General features: G+C 44.2%; 1 protein-coding gene across 1 annotated transcript in view; it reads right to left on the minus strand.

The window, feature by feature from the left end:
• Positions 1 to 681: 681 nt before the first annotated feature.
• Positions 682 to 26055, minus strand: part of LOC120995724 (multidrug resistance-associated protein 5-like) — a 116978-nt gene continuing 91604 nt past the window's right edge. Inside the window, exons 26-31 of the mRNA XM_040425103.1 lie at positions 16212 to 16401; positions 13176 to 13335; positions 6819 to 6897; positions 4929 to 5042; positions 3208 to 3372; positions 682 to 1058 (exon numbers count right to left, since the gene is read on the minus strand). Of these exons, the coding sequence (XP_040281037.1) occupies positions 957 to 1058; positions 3208 to 3372; positions 4929 to 5042; positions 6819 to 6897; positions 13176 to 13335; positions 16212 to 16401 (810 nt within the window). The 3' untranslated portion in view covers positions 682 to 956. The remainder of the gene's footprint in view (positions 1059 to 3207; positions 3373 to 4928; positions 5043 to 6818; positions 6898 to 13175; positions 13336 to 16211; positions 16402 to 26055) is intronic.

Raw genomic sequence — 26055 nt, forward strand, 5'->3', positions numbered from 1 at the left:
AACATGTAAAAAGTAAAATTTTTGGAAATTTAAAGGGTTCCTGTCATCAAAAAATGGATATTAAGCTGGCTGACATTAGCCATGTGCTAATGTTAGCCAAACATAACTGTAATAGTGACATCTCATTGCGCGGCGTCGTTATTGATAAATAAGTACTTTTATCATATGCAAATGAGCCTCTAGGAGCGGGGGGGCGTTGCTCCTGCACCTAGAGGCTCTCACCTCTTGACACGCCCTCCTAAAGTTGATTGACAGGGCCAGGCATCGTTGGTCTCATCCAGCCCTGTAAACCCCACTCCTGCGCCATCCCGTTTAGTATTCGGTGCAGGCGCAGTGAGTGAAGAACGCTCACTGCGCCTGCGCCAAATACATCACAGTGCTCCCCGGAAGTGAAGACAGCCGACAGCAGGTGAGCGTCCTTCACTCACTGCGCCTGCGCCGAATACTGAACGGGACTGCGCGGGATTTACAGGGCTGGAAGAGACCAACGATGCCTGGCCCTGTCAATCAACTTTAGCAAGGCGTGTGAAGAGGTGAGAGAACGGAGCCTCTAGGTGCAGGAGCAATGCTCCCCCCTGCTCCTAGAGGTTCGTTTGCATATTATAAAAGTACTTATTTATTAATAACAGCGCCACGCAGGGAGATGTCACTAATAGTTATGTTCAGCTGACATTAGCACATCGCTAATATCAGCCAGCTTAATACCCATTTTTTGGAAGACAGAAACCCTCTAAGCCCCGCCAATCGGATCACCAGGAAACCCCAAAATGCTCTGTAAGGTTCACAAAAGACATTGAGAGCGGGGCTTGCAGTAGCCTTTCCTCTTTTGACGGCCAGTTTGCATATTATCCCAGTAAAATCAGGACAGTTGGAAAGTATGGTAAATGTCCGTGTACTGGGAGCCCAATTACTCATATCATATAAGACATATACATACAGGATCATTTCTTATTTGTCTATTGTTGGTTAAAAGATCTTCTTTCAGCTGCAACTGCCATGGCATGGAATGTAGAGCTTTCATTGGACAACAGGACTGATGGCTTGTCAAACTCGATGATCTTCAAAAGAGAATAAATGAATGAATAAATAAATAATAAGAAGAAGATGAGTTTTGCATATGAGCAGGGGCGGATTGGCCATAGACCTTACAGGGGAATTTCCCAGTGGGCCAATGCCCCAGGGGGCCACTGAAGCCCCCCTCTCTGCCGCTGACCAGGTACATAGCGAGCTCAGGTACTCATATACCCAGCCAGCGATTGCACATTTCCTCCTTAATTCAACTGCTAAGCCCCTTGCCCCATATCCTAATCAGAGACAAATGGAGGAGGAGGAGGAGGAGGACAGAAATGGCAGCTATTGTGCTGCACTGTGGTATATCAATCTGCTGGGGATGTATATTGCGCTATGATATTACTGACCCCACCTACTTCTGTTGCCCCACCTTCAGTCACTTTGGACCCCCCTAAAACATGGGGCCACTTTTAGTTATTTTTTTCCAAGGCCACTATAAGTTCCCAGTCTGCCCCTGCATATGAAATGTTTAGGAAATTATAATTATATTATGTATATTTATGTATGTTAAAGAGGCATTACAATGACAGTGACACTGACGTTTTGGCTTTCCGTTTGTGAGATCCGTTCAGGGCTCTCACAAGCGGTCCAAAACAGATCAGTTTTGCCCTAATGCATTCTGAATAGATAAGGATCCGCTCAGAACGCATCAGTTTGCCTCCGTTCCGTCTCCATTCCGCTCTGGAGGCGGACACCAAAAAGCTGTCTGCCGCGTTTTGGTGTCCGCCTGGCAAAGCAGAGCCAAACGGATCCGTTTTCTCTGACACAATCTGGCACAATAGAAAACGGATCCGTCCCCCATTGACTTCCAATGGTGTTGAAGACAGATCCATCATGGCTATAGAAGACATAATACAACCAGATCCGTTCATGACGGATGCCTGCAGTTGTATTATTGTAACGGAAGCGTTTTTGCAGATCCATGACGGATCCACAAGAAACACTAGTGTGAAAGTAGCATTAGTCAAGCATAGTACGTGGTTCTTTCCGACACTAACATAGACTTTGAATGTGTAGTATGCATTTTCGACCACTGATTCATTCATTCAAACTTCTTGCCAGATCCCCGCTTTAAAAAAAAAAAAATTACCACAAAGACTAAAATGAATCCATGTTCCAGTGGCGTAGCTAGAAATCACTGGGCCCTACAGCAAATTTTTTAATACCCCCCCCCCCCCCCAGAAGCAACTTCTTTGTTGCAACCCCCTCCTCCTTTACAACCCCCACTTCTGTGGCTAGTCAAAATCGCTCTCTTAGACCAGGCCGAGCAGCCGCTCTGTCCGTTTCCCTGTATATAATGTAATCTTATAATATTGTTGAGGGGGTCCTGACAATAAAATCTTTTAGACCTCATCCTGGATGGGCCCCTTCTGAGTTCGGGCCCCAAAGCAGCCGCTTCCCTTGCTTCCCCTATAGCTACACCACTGCCATGTTCATAATTTACATCTGATTCCTTGTGACTATTTTTTTTCTTGCCAGGTGATACATATTATATAGAAACCTCTATATTGATAAAAAGAGGTTTTATGTTTCTAGTAAAAACATATTTCACTATATAATAATCATTATATTGTGCGAATAAAGTACAAATTATACGGATCTACAATATACATGCAATGCAGTACCGTAGCTATGCTTTGGGCTCATACAGTAAGGTCAGTTTTCAATGGTTGTAAATGCTGCCGCTGCAATAACTGGCCCCATTTGGGACCGATTAAGGGGCCACACTACCATCCTCTGCACAATGGGTGGTCAGCAATGCTGCTAAGCAGGGAAGAACAGTAAGTCTACCAGCATATGGGTGCAGGTTGTTTAACAGAATTTCTTTGTAATTGTCCATATTGCCTCCTTTGCTGGCTCGGTTCATTTTTCCATTGCATGATACACTGCTCGTTTCCATGGTTATGACCGCACTGCAATCCCACAGCCGTGGCCGTACTTGCACACTATATGAAAAAGCTTTTTCCTATAGTGTGCAAGCACGGCCACCACTGCTGGATTGCAGGGTGGTCGTAACCATGGAAATAAGCAGTGTAAAATGTGATGGAAAAATGAATCCAGCCAGCAAAGGAGGCAATATGGATAATAACAATACATTAGTAAGTGCCTTGTATTAATTCAAGTATTGTTACTTACTTTGCCATGGTCCATCACCATTATTCTGTCACAATGGAACACAGTATTGAGGCGATGAGCTATGATGAGCACCGTGCATTCAATAAAGGCATCATTAATGGTGTCCTGGATCAGTGCATCAGTCTCATTGTCAATTGCTGCAGTCGCTTCATCTAGCAGTAATATCTAATTTAAAATAAAGTCTTAAAATATAGTCAAGCATGTAAAATGTAGAAACATAAAAGACAGTTGAACACGCCTGTCTTAGTAAACACCTGGCTGCCCCCTGCTGTCCATGCACCAGAACTGACTTCTACTCCTTCCAGGAGCTAAAGTAGATTTCTGGTGTAATGTGTTGTTATGATATCTGGCACTCATATTTTTAAAAGAGCAGGGAAGCAGAGGTCCCATTTGCAGCTCGCCTACTCCTGCTCAATTTTTGTAGTGGATTGAGCAAATCTAAAAATGTCCAAATTTTGTTGCAAACCGACACTTGTGACATAATTTGTGATTTTTCTATTTTAGTATCATACCACCGCACAACCTTTTAGAGCGTTACACAGTGTCCAAGTTAATGAACTCTAGGTGTAATGCTGGGCAGAACAGGTCCTCCAGAGTTAAAGATGTTGTGTGACTTCAGCAAACAGCATTTATTATGTAGAGAAAGTTAATACAAGGCTCTTACTAATGTATTGTGATTGTCCATATTGTCTCCTTTGCTGGCTGGATTTATTTTTCCATCACATTATACACTGCTTATTTCCATGGTTACGACCACCCTGCAATCCAGCAGCGGTGGCCGTGTTCGCACACTATAGAAAAAAGCACCAGCCTATGTGAGCCCCCACAGTCCCGGCCACGAGACAGGATGGTGCCTTTTCCTATAGTGTGCAAGCACGACCACCACTGATGGATTGCTGGGTGCTCATAACCATGGAAACGAGCAGTGTATAATGCGATGGAAAAATGAATCCAGCCAGCAAAGGAGGCAATATGGATAAAACCAATACATTAGTAAGTGCCTTGTATTAACTTTCTCTACATGATAAATGCCACTGAAGTGACACAACCCCTTTAAGCAGGCAATGAAAATTAGTTGAGCTGACCATGGAACATGTACCAGGACCTTCCGATAAGGATCAGTAAGTTGGATTTCATCTGTCTTTTGCTCTCAGGGAGATAAGCCTCTGCCAGAGGCTTGAACGGAACATCACTGCTGTGATTTAACGTTCAAGCCGTCGTGACCACTGAGGCCTGTGATTGGATTAAGCTGCTTCCTAGACCTGCGGAGACTGGAAGTGACCAGGAACAGAGCAGTGGGGCGACCGTGGACAGGTGAGTGGGGCATTTTTATGTTCAGCGGCACAGGTTAGGACCTCAGGGGTTGTCAGCTCCATGGCCAGACAACTGGTGTAAAGTAGAACTAGCTTAGTTGACCATAGCAACCAATCAGATTCTATCTTTCATTTTTTCAGAGCTCCTTTGGAAAATGAAAGGTAGAATCTGATTGGTTGCTAGGGGCAACTAAGCTAGTTTTTACCTCAGTTTGATAAATGTCCCCCATAATTCTTCTAATCAAGCAGGTCTTCAAACACTCCCTAAAAACATGATGTCACAATAGCACTTTTCTATCATGAATCAATTCAAATGTTTTCAGGTATGGCATTAATTGCATAAATGATAAACAGCATGCCCATTTTTCCCCCCCCCCCCCCCCCCCCCCCCCACACACACACACATACCTGACTTTTTCTCAGTAAAGCCCGTGCCATGCACAAGAGTTGACGTTCTCCAACTGAGAAATTGCCCCCATTCTCTGTGACGAGAGTATGCAGCTTTCCATGCAGATTTTGTACCTAAAATGTTTAAAAAAGAATATTTTTTGCTTGTCTTCTAAATATAATTGTTGTCGTTATCATTAGACATATACAGTGCATATTATACATACTGGGTCAAATGATATATACTGGTCCTGAAAGCATTAAACTCCACTTATGTTTATTGCTTGGGCTGTTTTTGATCATCCACCTGAATGATACGGTAAGTATAATGCATTCTATATATACTGTGTAAGGGGTCGCTCTCTCTCAGGGGGTCGCAATCACAGACTTCTTCGCAAACAACAGGATTCATAGTCCAAACTGGTGCTTTATTGTGGCACTTCAGCATCCGCACATAAGCATCAAAATAAACACCTGCCCATCTGGGCTCTAACTAACACAGAGTTTGTTTCCCTGACTCTCCTCTAAGCACAGCTTATACACAGGGTCTCAAGGTCCAGGCCTTAGCAGATCCGTTCATCAAAAACAAGTCCATAAGGGAAGAGATCTGGCTACACATAGCCTCGTGGCCCCTCAGCCCTCCTGGCTTAGACCACCCAGAGCCTCTGTAGACCTCTGTTTCCAAGTCCTCTCTTCACAGACTGACACACAGAGGGTTGGTTTTATCCCTCCTTGATTACAGCAGGCCTCACCTGCGATCACCTCCGGCACAAGACAACACCCGTACTGGAAGGGTGTGGACTGGCAGATCCCACTAAACCTATCCACTAGTCCCAGGGATGGAAAACTGCGGCTCTCCAGCTGTTGTAAAACTACAAATCCCATCATGCCCTGCTGCAGACTGATAGCTGTAGGCAGACTGGGCATACTGGGAGTTGTAGTTTTACAACAGCTGGAGAGCCGCAGTTTGCCCATCCCTGCACTAGTCCAAATTAAATCCAGCCCAGAACAAAACGTAGACAAAACTGTCTCAACAAACTAAGCTTTGCTGAAACCACGGCAGCTTTCTGAATTTTAATTATCTTACCCAGCTTAGGTACCTGGGTGGGACTTACACGCCTTCCAGCACATTTACTACAGTGGGCTCCCTCAGCTCTGTGCTACCAACATTAACAATCAGCATTTCAAAATCACCTTTACCAGCAGGGGGAGCTTCTTCCGTGACCACAACCTGCAAAGGAAAATACATCCTCCTGGCTGAGACCACCCAGAGCCTCTGTAGGCCTCTGTTTCCAAGTCCTCTCTTCACAGACTGACACACAGAGGGTTGGTTTTATCCCTTCTTGATTACAGCAGGCCTCACCCGCTATCACCTCCGGCACAAGACAACATCCGTATTTGAAGGGCGTGGACTGGCAGATCCCACTACCAAACCTATCCACCAGTCCAACAAAAATCCAGCCCAGAACAAAATGTAGACAAAACTGTCTCAGCAAACTAACCTTTGCTGAAAAACTGGCAGCTTTCTGGATTTTATTTATCTCACCCGGCTGAGGTACCTGGGTGGGACATACACGCCTTCCAGCACTGTACACATCACCACAACTGTTATATAATGATAGCACAATACATAAGCCATCTGGGCTTCAGAATTCTTTTATGTAGTTATATTAGCATATTATTGTGCCCATTGTTGACCATGTAGTACATTTTCACTAAATGACATTACATATTACATTTTCTGTAATTGTGATGGACATGGCTATAGCTCACGTAATTAGGAAGCATTTAATATACCGTAGAATATACCATAGACATGGCTGAGGAATTGTCATATGTGGTGTCAGTTGTAGGAACACACTTGTGCCAGTGAAACCGTCCTCATGGTGGCAGTTTGTGATTTATACGTACGTGTTGTTTCATGTAAGTCTTTTCTAATGCGTTCCACACCTCCTCATCTGTGTACTGATTCAATGGGTCCAAGTTCCACCTAAAATTTAGAATTGTATATTTTGGTATATGTTTCACACACTTTGTGGTGTTAGTAATAACTTAGATTCATGTAACCACTATCAGTTCGCTATGTTTTTTCTCATTTTTATATCCTCTCTGACCAGCTGTTAGCAACATCAACTCTCAGCAATGTGATCATTGAATGTATTTTAGGCGGTAAAGTAGAAAATAATTGCGGAGAACTAGGTAATGGAGGTATACGTCCCTAGACGTTGGTTACAAAAAGAGCAAATGGATGGAGGGACGTTAAAATAAGCAAAAAAGTAAAGTTTTATTCAATGCATAACGTAGAAAAACGTGTAGAGGTGAATAACCTACAAATAGTCGTGTTGGGCCAAAGACCGGTCCAGTAATACTCAAAAGGGTGCACAGAAATGTGGTCACAATGCCCACTCAGTGTGTAGTGTGGGGGAACACTGTGAACACCCTATACTTGATACGGACCCGGATAATAATGTATACAAATCCCACCGCTACTAGTGATTGGATGTAATCATCCAAGGAGCAGAGTAATGCCACTGCACTAGCTATGAGCTGGTGGGATAAGTACTAAATGGAATGGTATAACCACTGGGATTAACATTTGTACTCAGAGAGATGTAATGTCTTACAAAGAGGAGCCCAGTGGGATAACATTCGCAGCATTATCAAACTGTCCAGTACAAAGTCAGTCACTGGGCAGTTATGGTCAGCAAGAGGAATGGCTGTGCACTGTACCGTCCCTCAGACACTGACACTCGTGCGGTGCACAATATAACAGGTGATTGCTGGTCTGGCTCTTGTACCACCAGCAACCAGCAGTCCCTAGTAACACTTAGCTACGGCTCAACGTGTTTCTGTGCACATATCTCGTGCACTTCATCAGGAGGCAAAGTAGCAGTACACCTAAATCTGCCTAAGCCGAAACCCTAGTGTGGGAGACGGCGTGCTGCATCAACAAACATAGCCCCAGAACTGGGATGGCCGCGATGCGGCCATCAAAACGCTGTGAATTAAAGGGCAGACACCACACCCCCATGAGCACGCCTCCCATCACCAGCCAATCCGGCTCGAGAAACACTCATACTGAGACGGTCAACTGACGAATGGGAGGAACGGAGATGCGCTCTGGGGAAAGCGCACTAGTGCTACATAGTAACATCTTAAGAGGGAATAAATATGCAGCATCTAGAAGAAATCGGTAACTGTAACAAAAGAGCAACTAGGGCGCCCCCAGATTACAGGCTATAATAGGCTATATTACAGGAAAAGCATGCATAAATAAACAAATAGAAGTGACAGCTATAAGGTATATATATCGGGCATACCATGTGGGATAGTGCCAATTGACAAAGGCCAGAAATATTATGAACCCATAACTGATAAAGATTGACTAGCAAAACTGACAACTCCAAATTATACACTGCTCAAAAAAATAAAGGGAACACAAAAATAACACATCCTAGATCTGAATTAATTAAATATTCTTCTGAAATACTTTGTTCTTTACATAGTTGAATGTGCTGACAACAAAATCACACAAAAATAAAAAAAATGGAAATCAAATTTTTCAACCCATGGAGGTCTGGATTTGGAGTCACACTCAAAATTAAAGTGGAAAAACACACTACAGGCTGATCCAACTTTGATGTAATGTACTTAAAACAAGTCAAAATGAGGCTCAGTAGTGTGTGTGGCCTCCACGTGCCTGTATGACCTCCCTACAACGCCTGTGCATGCTCCTGATGAGGTGGCGGACGGTCTCCTGAGGGATCTCCTCCCAGACCTGGACTAAAGCATCTGCCAACTCCTGGACAGTCTATGGTGCAACGTGACGTTGGTGGATAGAGCGAGACATGATGTCCCAGATGTGCTCAATTGGATTCAGGTCTGGGGAACGGACGGGCCAGTCCATAGCATCAATACCTTCGTCTTGCAGGAACTGCTGACACACTCTAGCCACATGAGGTCTAGCATTGTCTTGCATTAGGAGGAACCCAGGGCCAACCGCACCAGCATATGGTCTCACAAGGGGTCTGAGGATCTCATCTCGGTACCTAATGGCAGTCAGGCTACCTCTGGCGAGCACATGGAGGGCTGTGCGGCCCTCCAAAGAAATACCACCCCACACCATTACTGACCCAATGCCAAACCGGTCATGCTGGAGCATGTTGCAGGCAGCAGAACGTTCTCCACGGCGTCTCCAGACTCTGTCACGTCTGTCACATGTGCTCAGTGTGAACCTGCTTTCATCTGTGAAGAGCACAGGGCGCCAGTGGCAAATTTGCCAATCTTGGTGTTCTCTGGCAAATGCCAAACGTCCTGCATGGTGTTGGGCTGTAAGCACAACCCCCACCTGTGGACGTCGGGCCCTCATATCACCCTCATGGAGTCTGTTTCTGACCGTTTGAGCAGACACATGCACATTTGTGGCCTGCTGGAGGTCATTTTGCAAGGCTCTGGCAGTGCTCCTCCTGTTCCTCCTTGGAGGTAGCGGTCCTGCTGCTGGGTTGTTGCCCTCCTACGGCCTCCTCCACGTCTCCTGATGTACTGGCCTGTCTCCTGGTAGCGCCTCCACGCTCTGGACACTACGCTGGCAGACACAGCAAACCTTCTTGCCACAGCTCGCATTGATGTGCCATCCTGGATAAGCTGCACTACCTGAGCCACTTGTGTGGGTTGAAGACTCCGTCTCATGCTACCACTAGAGTGAAAGCACCGCCAGCATTCAAAAGTGACCAAAACATCAACCAGGAAGTATAGGAACTGAGAAGTGGTCTGTGGTCACCACCTACAGAACCACTCCTTTATTGGGGGTGTCTTGCTAATTGCCTATAATTTCCACCTGTTGTCTTTCCCATTTGCACAACAGCATGTGAAATTGATTGTCATTTAGTGTTGCTTCCTAAGTGGACAGTTTGATTTCACAGAAGTGTGATTGACTTGGAGTTTACATTGTGTTGTTTAAGTGTTCCCTTTATTTTTTTGAGCAGTGTATAATGGCCCATAATTAAATAAGGACCATTGAAATATGCCAGCTCCCCAGATGGTAATAACCCCTTATCAAAAGTATAAAAATACAAGAAAAGGATGATACTAAGGGAAGCAGGGGAGCAACACAATAATGATCATGGTGCGAAGAACATCAAACCAGGCGAGGGGGCAAGGTCAAGCGGTGACCAAATTATAAGAATGGCACATAGGATATGGCATCATTAAGGCCATTAGGTTTAATGGTCCCTAGACCTCGCCCCCTCGCCTGGTTGGATGTTCTTCGCGCCATGATCATTATTGTGTTGCTCCCCTGCTTCCCTTAGTATCATCCTTTTCTTGTATTTTTATACTTTTGATAAGGGGTTATTACCATCTGGGGAGCTGGCATACAGGGAGTGCAGAATTATTAGGCAAGTTGTATTTTTGAGGATTAATTTTATTATTGAACAACAACCATGTTCTCAATGAACCCAAAAAACTCATTAATATCAAAGCTGAATATTTTTGGAAGTAGTTTTTAGTTTGTTTTTAGTTTTAGCTATTTTAGGGGGATATCTGTGTGTGCAGGTGACTATTACTGTGCATAATTATTAGGCAACTTAACAAAAAACAAATATATACCCATTTCAATTATTTATTTTTACCAGTGAAACCAATATAACATCTCAACATTCACAAATATACATTTCTGACATTCAAAAACAAAACAAAAACAAATCAGTGACCAATATAGCCACCTTTCTTTGCAAGGACACTCAAAAGCCTGCCATCTATGGATTCTGTCAGTGTTTTGATCTGTTCACCATCAACATTGCGTGCAGCAGCAACCACAGCCTCCCAGACACTGTTCAGAGAGGTGTACTGTTTTCTCTCCTTGTAAATCTCACATTTGATGATGGACCACAGGTTCTCAATGGGGTTCAGATCAGGTGAACAAGGAGGCCATGTCATTAGATTTTCTTCTTTTATACCCTTTCTTGCCAGCCACGCTGTGGAGTACTTGGACACGTGTGATGGAGCATTGTCCTGCATGAAAATCATGTTTTTCTTGAAGGATGCAGACTTCTTCCTGTACCACTGCTTGAAGAAGGTGTCTTCCAGAAACTGGCAGTAGGACTGGGAGTTGAGCTTGACTCCATCCTCAACCCGAAAAGGCCCCACAAGCTCATCTTTGATGATACCAGCCCAAACCAGTACTCCACCTCCACCTTGCTGGCGTCTGAGTCGGACTGGAGCTCTCTGCCCTTTACCAATCCAGCCACGGGCCCATCCATCTGGCCCATCAAGACTCACTCTCATTTCATCAGTCCATAAAACCTTCGAAAAATCAGTCTTGAGATATTTCTTGGCCCAGTCTTGACGTTTCAGCTTGTGTGTCTTGTTCAGTGGTGGTCGTCTTTCAGCCTTTCTTACCTTGGCCATGTCTCTGAGTATTGCACACCTTGTGCTTTTGGGCACTCCAGTGATGTTGCAGCTCTGAAATATGGCCAAACTGGTGGCAAGTGGCATCTTGGCAGCTGCACGCTTGACTTTTCTCAGTTCATGGGCAGTTATTTTGCGCCTTGGTTTTTCCACACGCTTCTTGCGACCCTGTTGACTATTTTGAATGAAACGCTTGATTGTTCGATGATCACGCTTCAGAAGCTTTGCAATTTTAAGAGTGCTGCATCCCTCTGCAAGATATCTCACTATTTTTGACTTTTCTGAGCCTGTCAAGTCCTTCTTTTGACCCATTTTGCCAAAGGAAAGGAAGTTGCCTAATAATTATGCACACCTAATATAGGGTGTTGATGTCATTAGACCACACCCCTTCTCATTACAGAGATGCACATCACCTAATATGCTTAATTGGTAGTAGGCTTTCGAGCCTATACAGCTTGGAGTAAGACAACATGCATAAAGAGGATGATGTGGTCAAAATACTCATTTGCCTAATAATTCTGCACGCAGTGTATTTCAATGGTCCTTATTTCATTATGGGCCATTATATAATTTGGAGTTGTCAGTTTTGCTAGTCAATCTTTCAGTTATGGGTTCATAATATTTCTGGCCTGTGTCAATTGGCACTATCCCACATGATATCCCACATGATATGCCCGATATATACCTTATAGCTGTCACTTCTATTTGTTTATTTATGCATGCTTTTCCTGTAATATAGCCTATTATAGCCTGTAATCTGGGGGCGCCCTAGTTGCTCTTTTGTTACAGTTACCGATTTCTTCTAGATGCTGCATATTTATTCCCTCTTAAGATGTTACTATGTAGCGCTAGTGCGCTTTCCCCAGAGCGCATCTCCGTCCCTCCCATTCGTCAGCTGACCGGATCAGTATGAGTGTTTCTCAAGCCGGATTGGCTGGTGATGGGAGGCGTGCTCATGGGGGTGTGGTGTCTGCCCTTTAATTCACAGCGTTTTGATGGCCGCATCGCGGCCATCCCAGTTCTGGGGCTATGTTTGTTGATGCAGCACGCCGTCTCCCACACTAGGGTTTCGGCTTAGGCAGATTTAGGTGTACTGCTACTTTGCCTCCTGATGAAGTGCACGAGATATGTGCACAGAAACACGTTGAGCCGTAGCTAAGTGTTACTAGGGACTGCTGGTTGCTGGTGGTACAAGAGCCAGACCAGCAATCACCTGTTATATTGTGCACCGCACGAGTGTCAGTGTCTGAGGGACGGTACAGTGCACAGCCATTCCTCTTGCTGACCATAACTGCCCAGTGACTGACTTTGTACTGGACAGTTTGATAATGCTGCGAATGTTATCCCACTGGGCTCCTCTTTGTAAGACATTACATCTCTCTGAGTACAAATGTTAATCCCAGTGGTTATACCATTCCATTTAGTACTTATCCCACCAGCTCATAGCTAGTGCAGTGGCATTACTCTGCTCCTTGGATGATTACATCCAATCACTAGTAGCGGTGGGATTTGTATATATTATTATCCGGGTCCGTATCAAGTATAGGGTGTTCACAGTGTTCCCCCACACTACACACTGAGTGGGCATTGTGACCACATTTCTGTGCACCCTTTTGAGTATTACTGGACCGGTCTTTGGCCCAACACGACTATTTGTAGGTTATTCACCTCTACACGTTTTTCTACGTTATGCATTGAATAAAACTTTACTTTTTTGCTTATTTTAACGTCCCTCCATCCATTTGCTCTTTTGGTAAAGTAGAAAATATAGAAAATATGATGGGAGGAGTATAACACTAGATCTTGGCTATACATATATATGTACCGTACACTTTAAAACATATATTGCTTATAGCTTACCTGACACTTCCAACAAAAAGAACTGGTTCTTGAGGAATGATGGAAAGTTTTTGTCTTAGATCCACCAGTCCAATGGCATCGATATGGACATTATCAATGCTGATCGTACCTCCAGATGGTTCAACCAGTCTAAAAAGGGTCATTGCCAAGGATGATTTGCCTGTCCAGTAAAGTAATGATGTAGCACTGGTAAATACATTGACATTTAGAACAAGATATGTTAAAGTACCCTTATGCTTCTATTGAGTGGTACAGTATATTGAATGTAACTAGATACATATAAGGGCTCATGCACATGAACGTATGTGCCCCGTGCTGCGGACCACTATTTGCACAGCTACAATGCACGGTCACCAGCTGTGTGCCCACTGTTTGCAGATGCGGACCCATTCATCTGAATGGGTCTGTGATCCGCAATATTCAGTCCGCACTGTGAAAAATAAAATATGTTCTATTTTTTGCGGTGCAGAGACACGGACCGAAATCCCACGGAAGTGCTCTCTAGTGCTTCTGTCAGCTTCTGCTCCGTGCCTCCACTGCGCACCGCCCTGTATCTTGCAGATTGTGGACCTATTCAAGTGAACGGGTTTGGGGGCCGCAATACAGACTCGGCCTGCACTCATCCGTGTACAGTCGTGGCCAAAAGTTTTGAGAATGACACAAATATTAGTTTTCACAAAGTTTGCTGCTAAACTGCTTTTAGATCTTTGTTTCAGTTGTTTCTGTGATGTAGTGAAATATAATTATACGCACTTCATAAATTCAAAGGCTTTTATCGACAATTACATGACATTTATGCAAAGAGTCAGTATTTGCATTGTTGGCCCTTCTTTTTCAGGACTTCTGCAATTCGACTGGGCTTGCTCTCAATCAACTTCTGGGCCAATTCCTGACTGATAGCAACCCATTCTTTCATAATCACTTCTTGGAGTTTGTCAGAATTAGTGGGTTTTTGTTTGTCCACCCGCCTCTTGAGGATTGACCACAAGTTCTCAATGAGATTAAGATCTGGGGAGTTTCCAGGCCATGGACCCAAAATGTCAACGTTTTGGTCCCCGAGCCACTTAGTTATCACTTTTGCCTTATGGCACGGTGCTCCATCGTGCTGGAAAATGCATTGTTCTTCACCAAACTGTTGTTGGATTGTTGGAAGAAGTTGCTGTTGGAGGGTGTTTTGGTACCATTCTTTATTCATGGCTGTGTTTTTGGGCAAAATTGTGAGTGAGCCCACTCACTTGGATGAGAAGCAACCCCACACATGAATGGTCTCAGGATGCTTTACTGTTGGCATGACACAGGACTGATGGTAGTGCTCACCTTTTCTTCTCCGGACAAGCCTTTTTCCTGATGCCCCAAACAATCGGAAAGAGGCTTTATCAGAGAATATGACTTTGCCCCAGTCCTCAGCAGTCCATTCACCATATTTTCTGCAGAAGATCAATCTGTCCCTGATGTTTTTTTTGGAGAGAAGTGGCTTCTTTGCTGCCCTTCTTGACACCAGGCCATCTTCCAAAAGTCTTCGCCTCACTGTTCGTGCAGATGCGCTCACACCTGCCTTCTGCCATTCCTGAGCAAGCTCTGCACTGGTGACACTCCGATCCCGCAGCTGAATCCTCTTTAGGAGACAATCCCGGCGCTTGCTGGACTTTCTTGGACGCCCTGAAGCCTTAACAAGAATTGAACCTCTTTCCTTGAAGTTCTTGATGATCCTATAAATTGTTGATTGAGGTGCAATCTTAGTAGCCACAATATCCTTGCCTGTGAAGCCATTTTTATGCAACGCAATGATGGCTGCACGCGTTTCTTTGCAGGTCACCATGGTTAACAATGGAAGAACAGTGATTCCAAGCATCACCCTCCTTTTAACAGGTCAAGTCTAACCCAATCAGCCTGACATAATGATCTCCAGCCTTGTGCTCGTCAACATTCTCACCTGAGTTAACAAGATGATTACTGAAATGATCTCAGCAGGTCCTTTAATGACAGCAATGAAATGCAGTGGAAAGGTTTTTTTGGGATTAAGTTAATTTTCATGGCAAAAAAGGACTATGCAATTTAACTGATCACTCTTCATAACATTCTGGAGTATATGCAAATTGCTATTAAAAAAACTTAAGCAGCAACTTTTCCAATTTCCAATATTTATGTAATTCTCAAAACTTTTGGCCACGACTGTACATAAAGCCTAAAGGCTTTATTCATATCTGCATGGGAGGCTCTGTTAGAGGCCTCCATTGCAGATTACATCAAAATTGCTAAAAAATATGGACACCCCTGCAGATCCTATTAAAGTTAAAGGGGTTATCCAAGATCTATAATGCCCCCCATATGCCCGGGCTCCTCACACAGATAGTACTTACCTCGCTCCTCGGCACCCGCGTTGCCACTGCATTCGGCTTCGGGGGGCAGCCAATAGCAGGTCGAGACACAGGTGACGCTAGGTACGCTCGTCCCTGTTGTGAGCTACTATTGGCTGCCCCACCGACGCCAGACGTTTTCTTCCGTGTGACAGGGAGATGCAGCAGCGGCCGAGCCAGTATGAGAAGTGATGCGGGTGCCGGGGAGCAAGGTAAGTACAACCTCTGTTAGGGGCCCGGGCATATGGGGGGCATTATAGATCTTGGATAACCCCTTTAATGGGGTCCATCAGGCATCATTGGTGTCCACCAGCTGCCATAATTTTCATTTGTCTGCTCCAATGATGGAACAGCAGAATGGAAATGCAAAAACAGATGTGAACCTAGCCAAATCCTGAGGAACAGACCAGTAACACTGAATATCTAGATATAGAATGTCCACTGAATAATAGATATGAAGCAATAATGACATCTCTGTATAAAGAATGCCAAAAAAATCATCCTATACATAAGATATGAGCACTCAGTAGGGATCACAGATATGTACGTAATAACGCAAACTACTCAGTTTTCTTCCATCTCTCTATTTGTCAGAGATCTGCTTTGTGATCATAGCTAATAGCAGAATGAACAGAAGTGTGCATGGTCACAGATATTTCTGAGGAAAATGTACACAAACCTGACCCAGTTCTTCCAACAATGCCAATCTTTTCTCGTGGCTCAATACTAAATGAAATGTTCTTCAGAACCAAAGGCAGGCTGTCACGGTAACGCATTTCAACATTTTCAAATGTAATCCCTCCATTTTGGGGCCATTCTTTTGGTGGAGACTTTTCTGGAATATGATGAGGCGCTTCCGATTCCACATTCTGTGGGAAAAGTTATAACAGTTAAATGGGTTATCCCATTATCATTGTAAAAAATGATAATCAGACACCATACAGTACATGACGATCTCTTTCTAACAAAGCTAGAACCAGTCCTGTTCCTCACATGGATCCAGAGATCTCCACATTCATTGCTCTGCTACATTTATAACAAGCTGGCAGCTCAAGGGGAGTGTCTTTTCTGCTGCAACTCAGGAGGTGTGTCTCAGCTCTCCCTATCACAGCTCAGGATGTGTGTCTCAGCTCTCCCTATCACAGCTCAGGAGGTGTGTCTCAGCTCTCCCTATCACAGCTCAGGAGGTGTGTCCATGCTCTCCCTATCACAGCTCAGGAGGTGTGTCCATGCTCTCCCTATCACAGCTCAGGAGGTGTGTCTATACTCTCCCTATCACAGCTCAGGAGGCAGTTGAAGGATGAAACTGAGCATGTGCAGCCATATCAGTGGGCAGAACAAAGAAGTAAGAAAAAAACAGGAGGTGGCGCCATACAGATACATTTTATTAAATATTTAATTACATTGAATTACAAAAGTATTCAGATCTAGGTACTGGTTTGAAAACTGTAAAATATTTTTCGTGGGACAACCCCTTTAAGAGATAGAGCTGATTCCACTAGATAACATAATAGTAGTATACACAAATAGAATACTCTGCAATTAGCCTGGTAAAATAATGATTAAACCATATAAAAAGCATGTTCATTCGCTTGCAGTGCTTATATTACAAATGAGTATAATCTGTAATCTGTATCTGTATGTAATATTAAGATAGTGTTGTTGTGCAAAGCCATTAAAGAGGTTTTCCAGTTTTATGTTACTTAAAGTAGAACTCCCACAAAAAATAAACTGTTAGAAAGATGCATGATGTAATCTGTAGTGAAGGAGATCTTCTCATCAGTGACTGTATTTGTGAGCTATCTCCTCCCTTCTGATCCTCAGCTTTGTCATGTGACCAACTCTCTGATCTCCAACTGACATAGGAAGTCAGTTACTTCTCTAGTCATTCCTATGAGACTGACATTGAGGCTTCCATCGGAATAAATAGAGAAACTAACTTCCTGTCCACTCATAAGATGCTGTGTTATTTGGAAAGTAAGAGTGTTGGTCACATGACACAACTGAGAAGCACAACTACAGACACTGGTAAGAAGATTACATTTGCAACAGTTTACATCATGTGCCTTTCTAACAGGTCAGAGAATACATTTTATTGTTCTTTAACCACCTCCGGACCGCCTAACGCAGATTCACGTTCCGGAGGTGGCAGCGCTGTGCAGAGTCACGCATATACGCGTCATCTCGCGAGACGCGAGATTTCGCTCAAAGCCGGCCCGCGCATGCACATGGCGGGCCGGCAAAAGTTAAAGGACAATTTCGTCACCAGCCTGCCAGCAACGATCATTGGCTGGCAGGCTGGCGATTTTCAAAAAAACGAATCACAAGCCATATAACAGATCATATTAGTAAATATGATCTGTTATATGGCTTGTCTGCTCCTCTGCTGGTCCTTTTCGTCGGTTGGATCCAGCAGAGGAGCAGGCTTCACAGTGAGTAGCACCAACACCACACTTTAGCCCCAGATCACCCCTGCACCCCAATTAACCCTTTGATCACCCCTTTGATCGCCCCTGTCAATCACTTAGTGAAAGACAAAAAGTGATCAGTGTAAACTGTCACTTTTTTTTTCCACTAGTATTGGCTGTTAGGTTTTAGGATAGTTTAGGCCCCTTGGTTAGGTAGTTAGCGATCGGTTAGCGCCCAGCCCACCGCACCGCAGTCACTGATTCGCTGATTAGCGTATCGCTAATCAGCATTTGTACTTTTATAGTATCTGTAAGTGATCAAAACTGATCACGGTCAGATCTATAATAGTATTAGTGTCACTTTAGTTCGCCCTCCACCCAAAACGCAGTGTTTGCCCGATCAGGCCTGATCGGTCGCCCAAACGTGCGTTCACCCACGCCCGCCCCACCGCAGTGACAAAAATTATTTTTTTTTTGATCACTGCACATTCACTTTACAAGCACTGCGGCGATAAAAAAAAATCTGTTTTGATATTTTTTATCAACCGCAGCGGCCTCCGGTACTTCGCTAGCCTCCCCTTTGTAAGACAGGCTTGCTTTTTTTCTTGGGTAGTCTCAGGGAATACCCCTAAATTTAGTAGTCCAAATGGCAAACAGGGGGTATTCTTCTGAAGAGGCCTACAGGATTCTGACCCAGTCGGATGAGGAATGGGAACCCTCATCTGACGAATCTAGCGGGTCAGAATATGAACCTGTAGAAAGCAGTGGCTCTCTGACCCAAAGTTCGGACGAGGAGGTGGAGGTCCCTGATAGAACCAGGCGTACCCGGCCTCGTGTCGCTAGACCACAGGTTGCGCAGGATCCGCTTCAAGAGCAGCAGAGTGGGGCTGGCGCTGTCGGATCACGTGGTGAGGCATACACCAGCAGCGCAGCCCTCCCTGGACCTAGTACCAGCACTGCCGTACAACATGGTGACGTGGCGACCACCAGAAGGGCAGTTGAAGCTGGTACGGTGGCACGTGCAGTAGTTACCCCGTCGCAGCCACTGCACAGACAGGCCCGTAGAGCCCCTAGAATCCCTGAGGTGCTGGCAAACCCTGATTGGCAGTCACCAACTTCAGCCGCACCATTAGTTCCCCCTTTCACCGCCCAGTCTGGAGTTCGGGTTGAGACGGCTCAGATCGGTTCGGCCCTGGGATTTTTTGAGCTGTTCTTGACAGCGGAGCTCTTGGACTTAGTCGTGGCAGAGACAAACCGGTATGCCACACAATTTATATCCGCCAACCCGGGAAGCTATTATGCCCAGCCTTTCCGGTGGAAACCAGTCCAAGTTTCCGAAATTAAAATTTTTCTGGGCCTTCTCCTCAACATGGGTCTAACTAAAGAGCATGAATTGCAGTCATATTGGTCAACGAACCCGATTCATCACATGCCCATGTTCTCTGCTGCTATGTCCAGGGAACGATTTGAGGCCATCCTCCGTTTCCTGCATTTTAGCGACAACACCACCTCCCGTCCCAGAGGCCACCCAGCTTTTGACCGGCTCCACAAAATTCGGCCCCTCATAGACCACTTCAACCAGAAATTTGCAGATTTGTATACCCCCGAGCAAAACATCTGCGTAGACGAGTCCCTAATACATTTTACAGGGCGCCTTGGCTTCAAACAATACATCCCAAGCAAGCGTGCCCGGTATGGGGTCAAATTGTATAAGCTCTGTGAAAGGGCCACAGGCTATACCCACAAATTTCGGATCTATGAGGGAAAAGATCAGACCATGGAGCCGGTCGGTTGCCGTGACTACCTGGGGAGCAGTGGGAAGACAGTCTGGGACTTGGTGTCACCCTTATTCGGCAAGGGGTACCATCTTTATGTGGACAATTTCTACACAAGTGTGGCCCTCTTTAGGCATTTGTTTCTAGAACAGATTTGCGCCTGTGGCACCGCGCGAACTAGTCGCGTGGGCTTCCCCCAACGGCTCGTTACCACCCGTCTTGCAAGGGGGGAGAGGGCTGCCTTGTGTAACGAAGAACTGCTCGCGGTGAAATGGAGAGACAAGCGGGACGTTTACATGCTCTCCTCCATTCACGCAGACACGACAATACAAATTGAGCGAGCAACCCGTGTCATTGAAAAGCCCCTCTCAGTCCACGACTATAATGCGCTCATGGGAGGGGTGGACTTCAATGACCAGATGTTGTCTCCGTATTTAGTTTCCCGACGCACCAGACGCTGGTATAAGAAGGTGTCTGTATATTTAATTCAATTGGCTCTGTACAATAGTTTTGTTCTCTACAGTAAGGCTGGGAGAACAGGATCCTTCCTCAAATTCCAGGAAGAGATCCTCGAGAACCTCCTGTATCCAGAAGGTTCCGTGGCCCCATCCACCAGTGTAGTTAGCCGTCTACACGAGCGACATTTCCCCAGTGTCGTTCCTGGTACCTCAACCCAATCGTCACCCCGAAAAAGATGTCGTGTCTGTAGCAGGAGTGGAATAAGGCGTGACACCCGCTATTTCTGTCCTGACTGTCCTGACCACCCTGCCCTATGCTTTGGAGAGTGTTTCCGGAAGTACCACACCCAGGTACACTTAGCATAGGGATTGCATCTCACAGGACAGGCACACAGGGCTATTAGGGCCCTTTTACTCACAGCTGCTGCAAACCTCTCCTTTCACCTGGGATAAAGTGCATAACGTACTTCGCCACATCTTTGGGCGATTTGCGCTTTGCACATTGTCCCATGGGGAAGGAGAGGTTTGTTCTATAAAGGTAAAAAAAACTAAACAAAAAAAAAATTACCGGTAAGTAAAAAAGTTAACGTTCAGTTAAAAAAGTTAAAAAAAGTTTATATGTTCTGTTCAAAAGTTAATAAATTTATTGCGTTGTGGCCTGGTTTTTTCTTTTTTGTTTTGTTTTTTTTACCTTCCAGGTGGACCAACCGATCTACTAGCTGCAGCACTGATGTGCATTCTGACAGAAGCATTGCGCTGCTGTCAGATTACACGCAAGTCGGTGTATGCGGCGCTGCAAGACGAGATTTCTCCTCTGCAGTAAAAGATACGTTTGCCGAGGCATATGAGCTGAGGAGGCGGCAGTGTTCATATACTTTGGCAAACACTTTGTATATAAAAAAAAATAAAAAATCCCGGCAATGATTTATTCATTCACATCGATTGATGTGAATGGAGAAATCTGGTTTGCCAGGGCATACGAGCTAAGTGGGTATGGATGTTGGGCGGAGCTCCTATGTCCTGGCAGACGCCTTTCCCCTCCATTATTTTTTTTTGGCAGAGATTTTTTCATCCACATTGATCGATGCGAATGAAGAAATCTGTGCCGTTCATTTTTTCTTTCAGCCCAGAGGCTGAACAGAAAAAAGAAATCTCATTACCCGTATGCTCAATATAAGGAGAATAGCAGAAACTCCTAATGCTGGGCATACATGTAATGATTGCGGAGACCCTCAAATGCCAGGGCAGTACAAACACCCCACAAATGACCCCATTTTGGAAAGAAGACTCCCCAAGGTATTCGCTGAGAGGCATATTGAGTCAATGGAAGATTGAAATTTTTGTCCCAAGTTAGCGGAAAGGGAGACTTTGTGCGAAAAAACAACAAAAAAATCAATTTCCGCTAACTTGTGCCAAAAAAAAAAAAAATTCTAGGAACTTGCCATGCCCCTCATTGAATACCTTGGGGTGTCTTCTTTCCAAAATGTGGTCACATGTGGGGTATTTATACTGCACTGGCATTTTAGGGGCCCCAAAGAGTGAGAAGAAGTCTGGTATCCAAATGTCTAAAAATGCCCTCCTAAAAGGAATGTGGGCCCCTTTGCGCATCTAGGCTGCAAAAAAGTGTCACACATGTGGTATCGCCGTAATCAGGAGAAGTTGCGGAATGTGTTTTGGGGTGTCATTTTACATATACCCATGCTGGGTGAGAGAAATATCTTGGTCAAATGCCAACTTTGTATAAAAAAATGGGAAAAGTTGTCTTTTGCCAAGATATTTCTCTCACCCAGCATGGGTATTTGTAAAATGACACCCCAAAACACATTCCCCAACTTCTCCTGATTACGGAGATACCACATGTGTGACACTTTTTTGCAGCCTAGGTGGGCAAAGGGGCCCACATTCCAAAGAGCACCTTTCGGATTTCACCGGACATTTTTTACAGAATTTGATTTCAAACTCCTTACCACACATTTGGGCCCCTAGAATGCCAGGGCAGTATAACTACCCCACAAGTGACCCAATTTTGGAAAGAAGACACCCCAAGGTATTCGCTGATGGGCATAGTGAGTTCATAGAACTTTTTAATTTTTGTCACAAGTTAGTGGAATATGAGACTTTGTAAGAAAAAAAATAAAAATAAAAAATCATCATTTTCCGCTAACTTGTGACAAAAAATAAAAAGTTCTATGCCCATCAGCGAATACCTTAGGGTGTCTACTTTCCAAAATGGGGTAATTTGTGGGGTGTTTGTACTGTCTGGGCATTGTAGAACCTCAGGAAACATGACAGGTGCTCAGAAAGTCAGAGCTGCTTCAAAAAGTGGAAATTCACATTTTTGTACCATAGTTTGTAAACGCTATAACTTTTACCCAAACCATTTTTTTTTACCCAAACATTTTTTTTTTATCAAAGACATGTAGAACAATAAATTTAGAGCAAAATTTATATATGGATGTCGTTTTTTTTGCAAAATTTTACCACTGAAAGTGAAAAATGTCATTTTTTTGCAAAAAAATCGTTAAATTTCGATTAATAACAAAAAAAGTAAAAATGTCAGCAGCAATGAAATACCACCAAATGAAAGCTCTATTAGTGAGAAGAAAAGGAGGTAAAATTCATTTGGGTGGTAAGTTGCATGACAAGAGCAATAAACGGTGAAAGTAGGGTAGGTCAGAAGTGTAAAAAGTGGCCTGGTCTTTAAGGGTGTTTAAGCTATAGGGGCTGAGGTGGTTAAAGGGCTTATCCTAGCCTGGGAATGACCCCCCATATGCCTGGGCCCCTTACACTGATTATACTTACCAGGCTCCCTTCTCCCCACGCCTCTCCTGGTCCCTGCACGGCTGCAGCTGCTTCTCACCGTGCGCGGATGAAAACGGGGGGGGGGGGGCAGCCAATGGCAGGCGGAGACGAGGACCAGCCTCCCTAGGCACCGCCTGCCATTGGCTGCGTTCCCCCCTGACATTGGATGTTTTTATCCACGCATGGGGAGAAAGAGCGGCACGGGGAGCAAGGTAAGTAGAATCAGTGTGAGGGGCCCGAGCATATGGAGGGCATTTCCAGGCTCAGATAACCCCTTTAAGTTTAATCACTGCACAAATGAAAAATTCTACACAATTCTAAAATTTCTAATATAGTTATGCTTCAATTCTTCTCCAACTTGGACTGCTTCTGAACTTCAGACTGATACTTTGACATTTGTACAGCCGATGATTTATTTAGCACAGTGGCCCTGATTTAAAAACACAAAATGTGACTTTTTTGGCCAAAAGTTTAGACAAAGTTGACGAGCAGCGTCAATAATGAATCTGGGCCGGTTTGTTACCTGTATTCACTACTCAACTGAGAGCAGGACTAACTATGTATTGGTTTACTGCCTCTGAATGTAAACAGGAGTGTACTCATTCACTCACAGCAAACAGTGAACTTGAAAATGATGGGGAACTAAAACAATGTGATTGGTTGCCTTTTAGGCAACTCTTCTGCTTTTCACTTGCATTAAGGCCCTTGTCCATGGGCAGATTATTGTGCTGATTAATGGGAGCAAATTTTTATACATACACCAATAATCGCTCCATATAAATGTTCCACCAATCACTTATTGAGCAAGCAAATGCTTGTTTATTGGGTGAAAGCAGTGTCGATGAAGCACATAACCTCTTCCTGATGCAACAATTTTCCATTTTTGTTTTTCATTCTCTGCCTTCCCAGAGTCATAACATTTTTATTATTCCATTCACATAGCCATATGAGGGCTTGTGGACAAGTTGCACTCTGTAATGCCATCATTAATATAGCATAAAATGTAGAGGGAAGCTGGAAAAAAATTCCAAATGGGGTGGAATTGGAAAGAAAAACACAATTCCACCACAGTTTTATGGGTTTTATTTTTACGGCATTCACTACGTGGTAAAACTGACTTTTGCTTTTCCTTCTCTGGGTTAGAGCGATTATGGTCTCCGGGTTACACTTGCATAGTTTTTCTTGTGTTTTAATACTGAAAAAAATAACTTTTGAAAAATTGTACTTTTTCTTGCCATCGCCGTATTCTGACCCCCATAACGTTTTTAGTTATGTCTACTGAGACTTGTGAGGACTCTTTTTGTGGGATGATCTGTAGTTTTAAATAATACCATTTTGGGATGTGCATGACTTTCTGATCACTTTTGATCACTTGAAGGGGTTGTCCGAGTTATTTTTTTGTTCTTTCTATGTTCCTAACTAAGCAAATGTAACAGCTTTCCAATTAACTCACTTTATCTGCAGTTCCTGGTTTCTCAGATTTGACTGAGGGTCACATGACCTGTGATGTCAGCTTCTCTCCCTGCTCTGATAAAGGTCGTTTACAAGCCTGTAAATGAGACGTCACTGTGCTGGCCACGCCCCCCTTCACTGCCGTCTACTCTCTGCTGGGATTCTTAACCCCTTCAGCTGCACAGCTCTGCAGGCAGTAAGGAGACAATGCTGGGCACTGGAGCTGACACACTAGAGAGAGCATTGCACAAGAAGGTAGGGGGAAGATCCTATGTGTATTAGCAGTGTCATTATACAGCTGGGACTTGTAGTTCTACACTTACAAGTTGCTGTTGATTCTCCCAGCACTCAGGGCAGCTCTTGTATCCACTCCCTTAGCAGTGTTATTATACAGCTGGGACTTGTAGTCCTACACATACAACATGCTGCAGAGTCTCCCAGCAGGCAGACATGTCACTCAGGGCAGCTCTTGTATTCACTCCCTTAGCAGTGTCATTATACAGCTGGGACTTGTAGTCCTATACATACAACATGCTGCTGATTCTCCCAGCAGGCAGACATGTCACTCAGGGCAGGATTTGTATTCACTCCCTTAGCAGAGCAGGGGGAGGGGCAGAGATTGTTTTTATTGCATGTAAACAAAGGGCCAGAAAAGAACCAGGGAAATGAGGAAATATATATATTTTTTTTTGCATAAAACTTGCTTAGCTCAGTTATATATCAGATTTTCAGTGCTACATAATTTTTTTTCATTGATGAAAAAAATCATGAATCGGCCATTTTTATGTATTTTTTTTTTCCCTGTATGGGATATTTTTTATATTTTAATAGTAGGGCGTTTTCGCATGTGGCGATGCCCATGATGTTATTTTTTTAAATTGTTTATTTATTTTGATTTTGGGAACCCCCCCCCCCCCCATTTTTATATTTATATTTTCAAAACTTTATTTTTACTTTTTTTTGTAACTTTTTTTAGGCCCCCAATTGGACCCCAACTTGCTTCATTATTCTATACAGAAATCACTATATTACAGTTCAGTGCTGCCACCTGCTGGCCTGCACTATTATACTGTATACAGGTTATTAGCTGGAAGTCTAATACAGGCTCAGGCTCTGTCACGGACATACCGAGACAAACAGACGTCCCGAGACAGTGAGTGGCAGGAGATATTTGAGACTGGCAAGACGTGGTTTGATTTGACATGTTTACCTTGTGGATCAATAGGCGTTTGTGTTGTTTCTGGTACTGGCCACACCCTTAACCTCCAGGTGTTGCTATTGTGGTCACTTAACTTTCCCTATTTATAGTTGTTTCTCCCACAATGCTGTGTGGTTTATAGCTTCAGTTAGACCTGTGGATAGCTGGTGTTTGGATCTCGGCTGAGTTCCTGGTGCTGCCATAGCTTCTTGAAAGTTAAAGGGGTTGTCTCACTTCAGTAAGTAGCATTTATCATGTAGAGAAAGTTATCACAAGCCACTTACTAATGTATTGTTATTATCCATATGGCTTCCTTTGCTGGCTGGATGAGGTGTCCATCTTCCTTCCCTAGTTTTCAGGCCTTATTTCCTTTCCCCTTTTCCTCCTACGTTCGGTGTGGGGTTTCTCTCCCACATTAGGGCGTGACAGC

This window comes from Bufo bufo, chromosome 3 (assembly GCF_905171765.1).
Source record: "Bufo bufo chromosome 3, aBufBuf1.1, whole genome shotgun sequence".
Taxonomy (NCBI): Eukaryota; Metazoa; Chordata; class Amphibia; order Anura; family Bufonidae; genus Bufo; species Bufo bufo.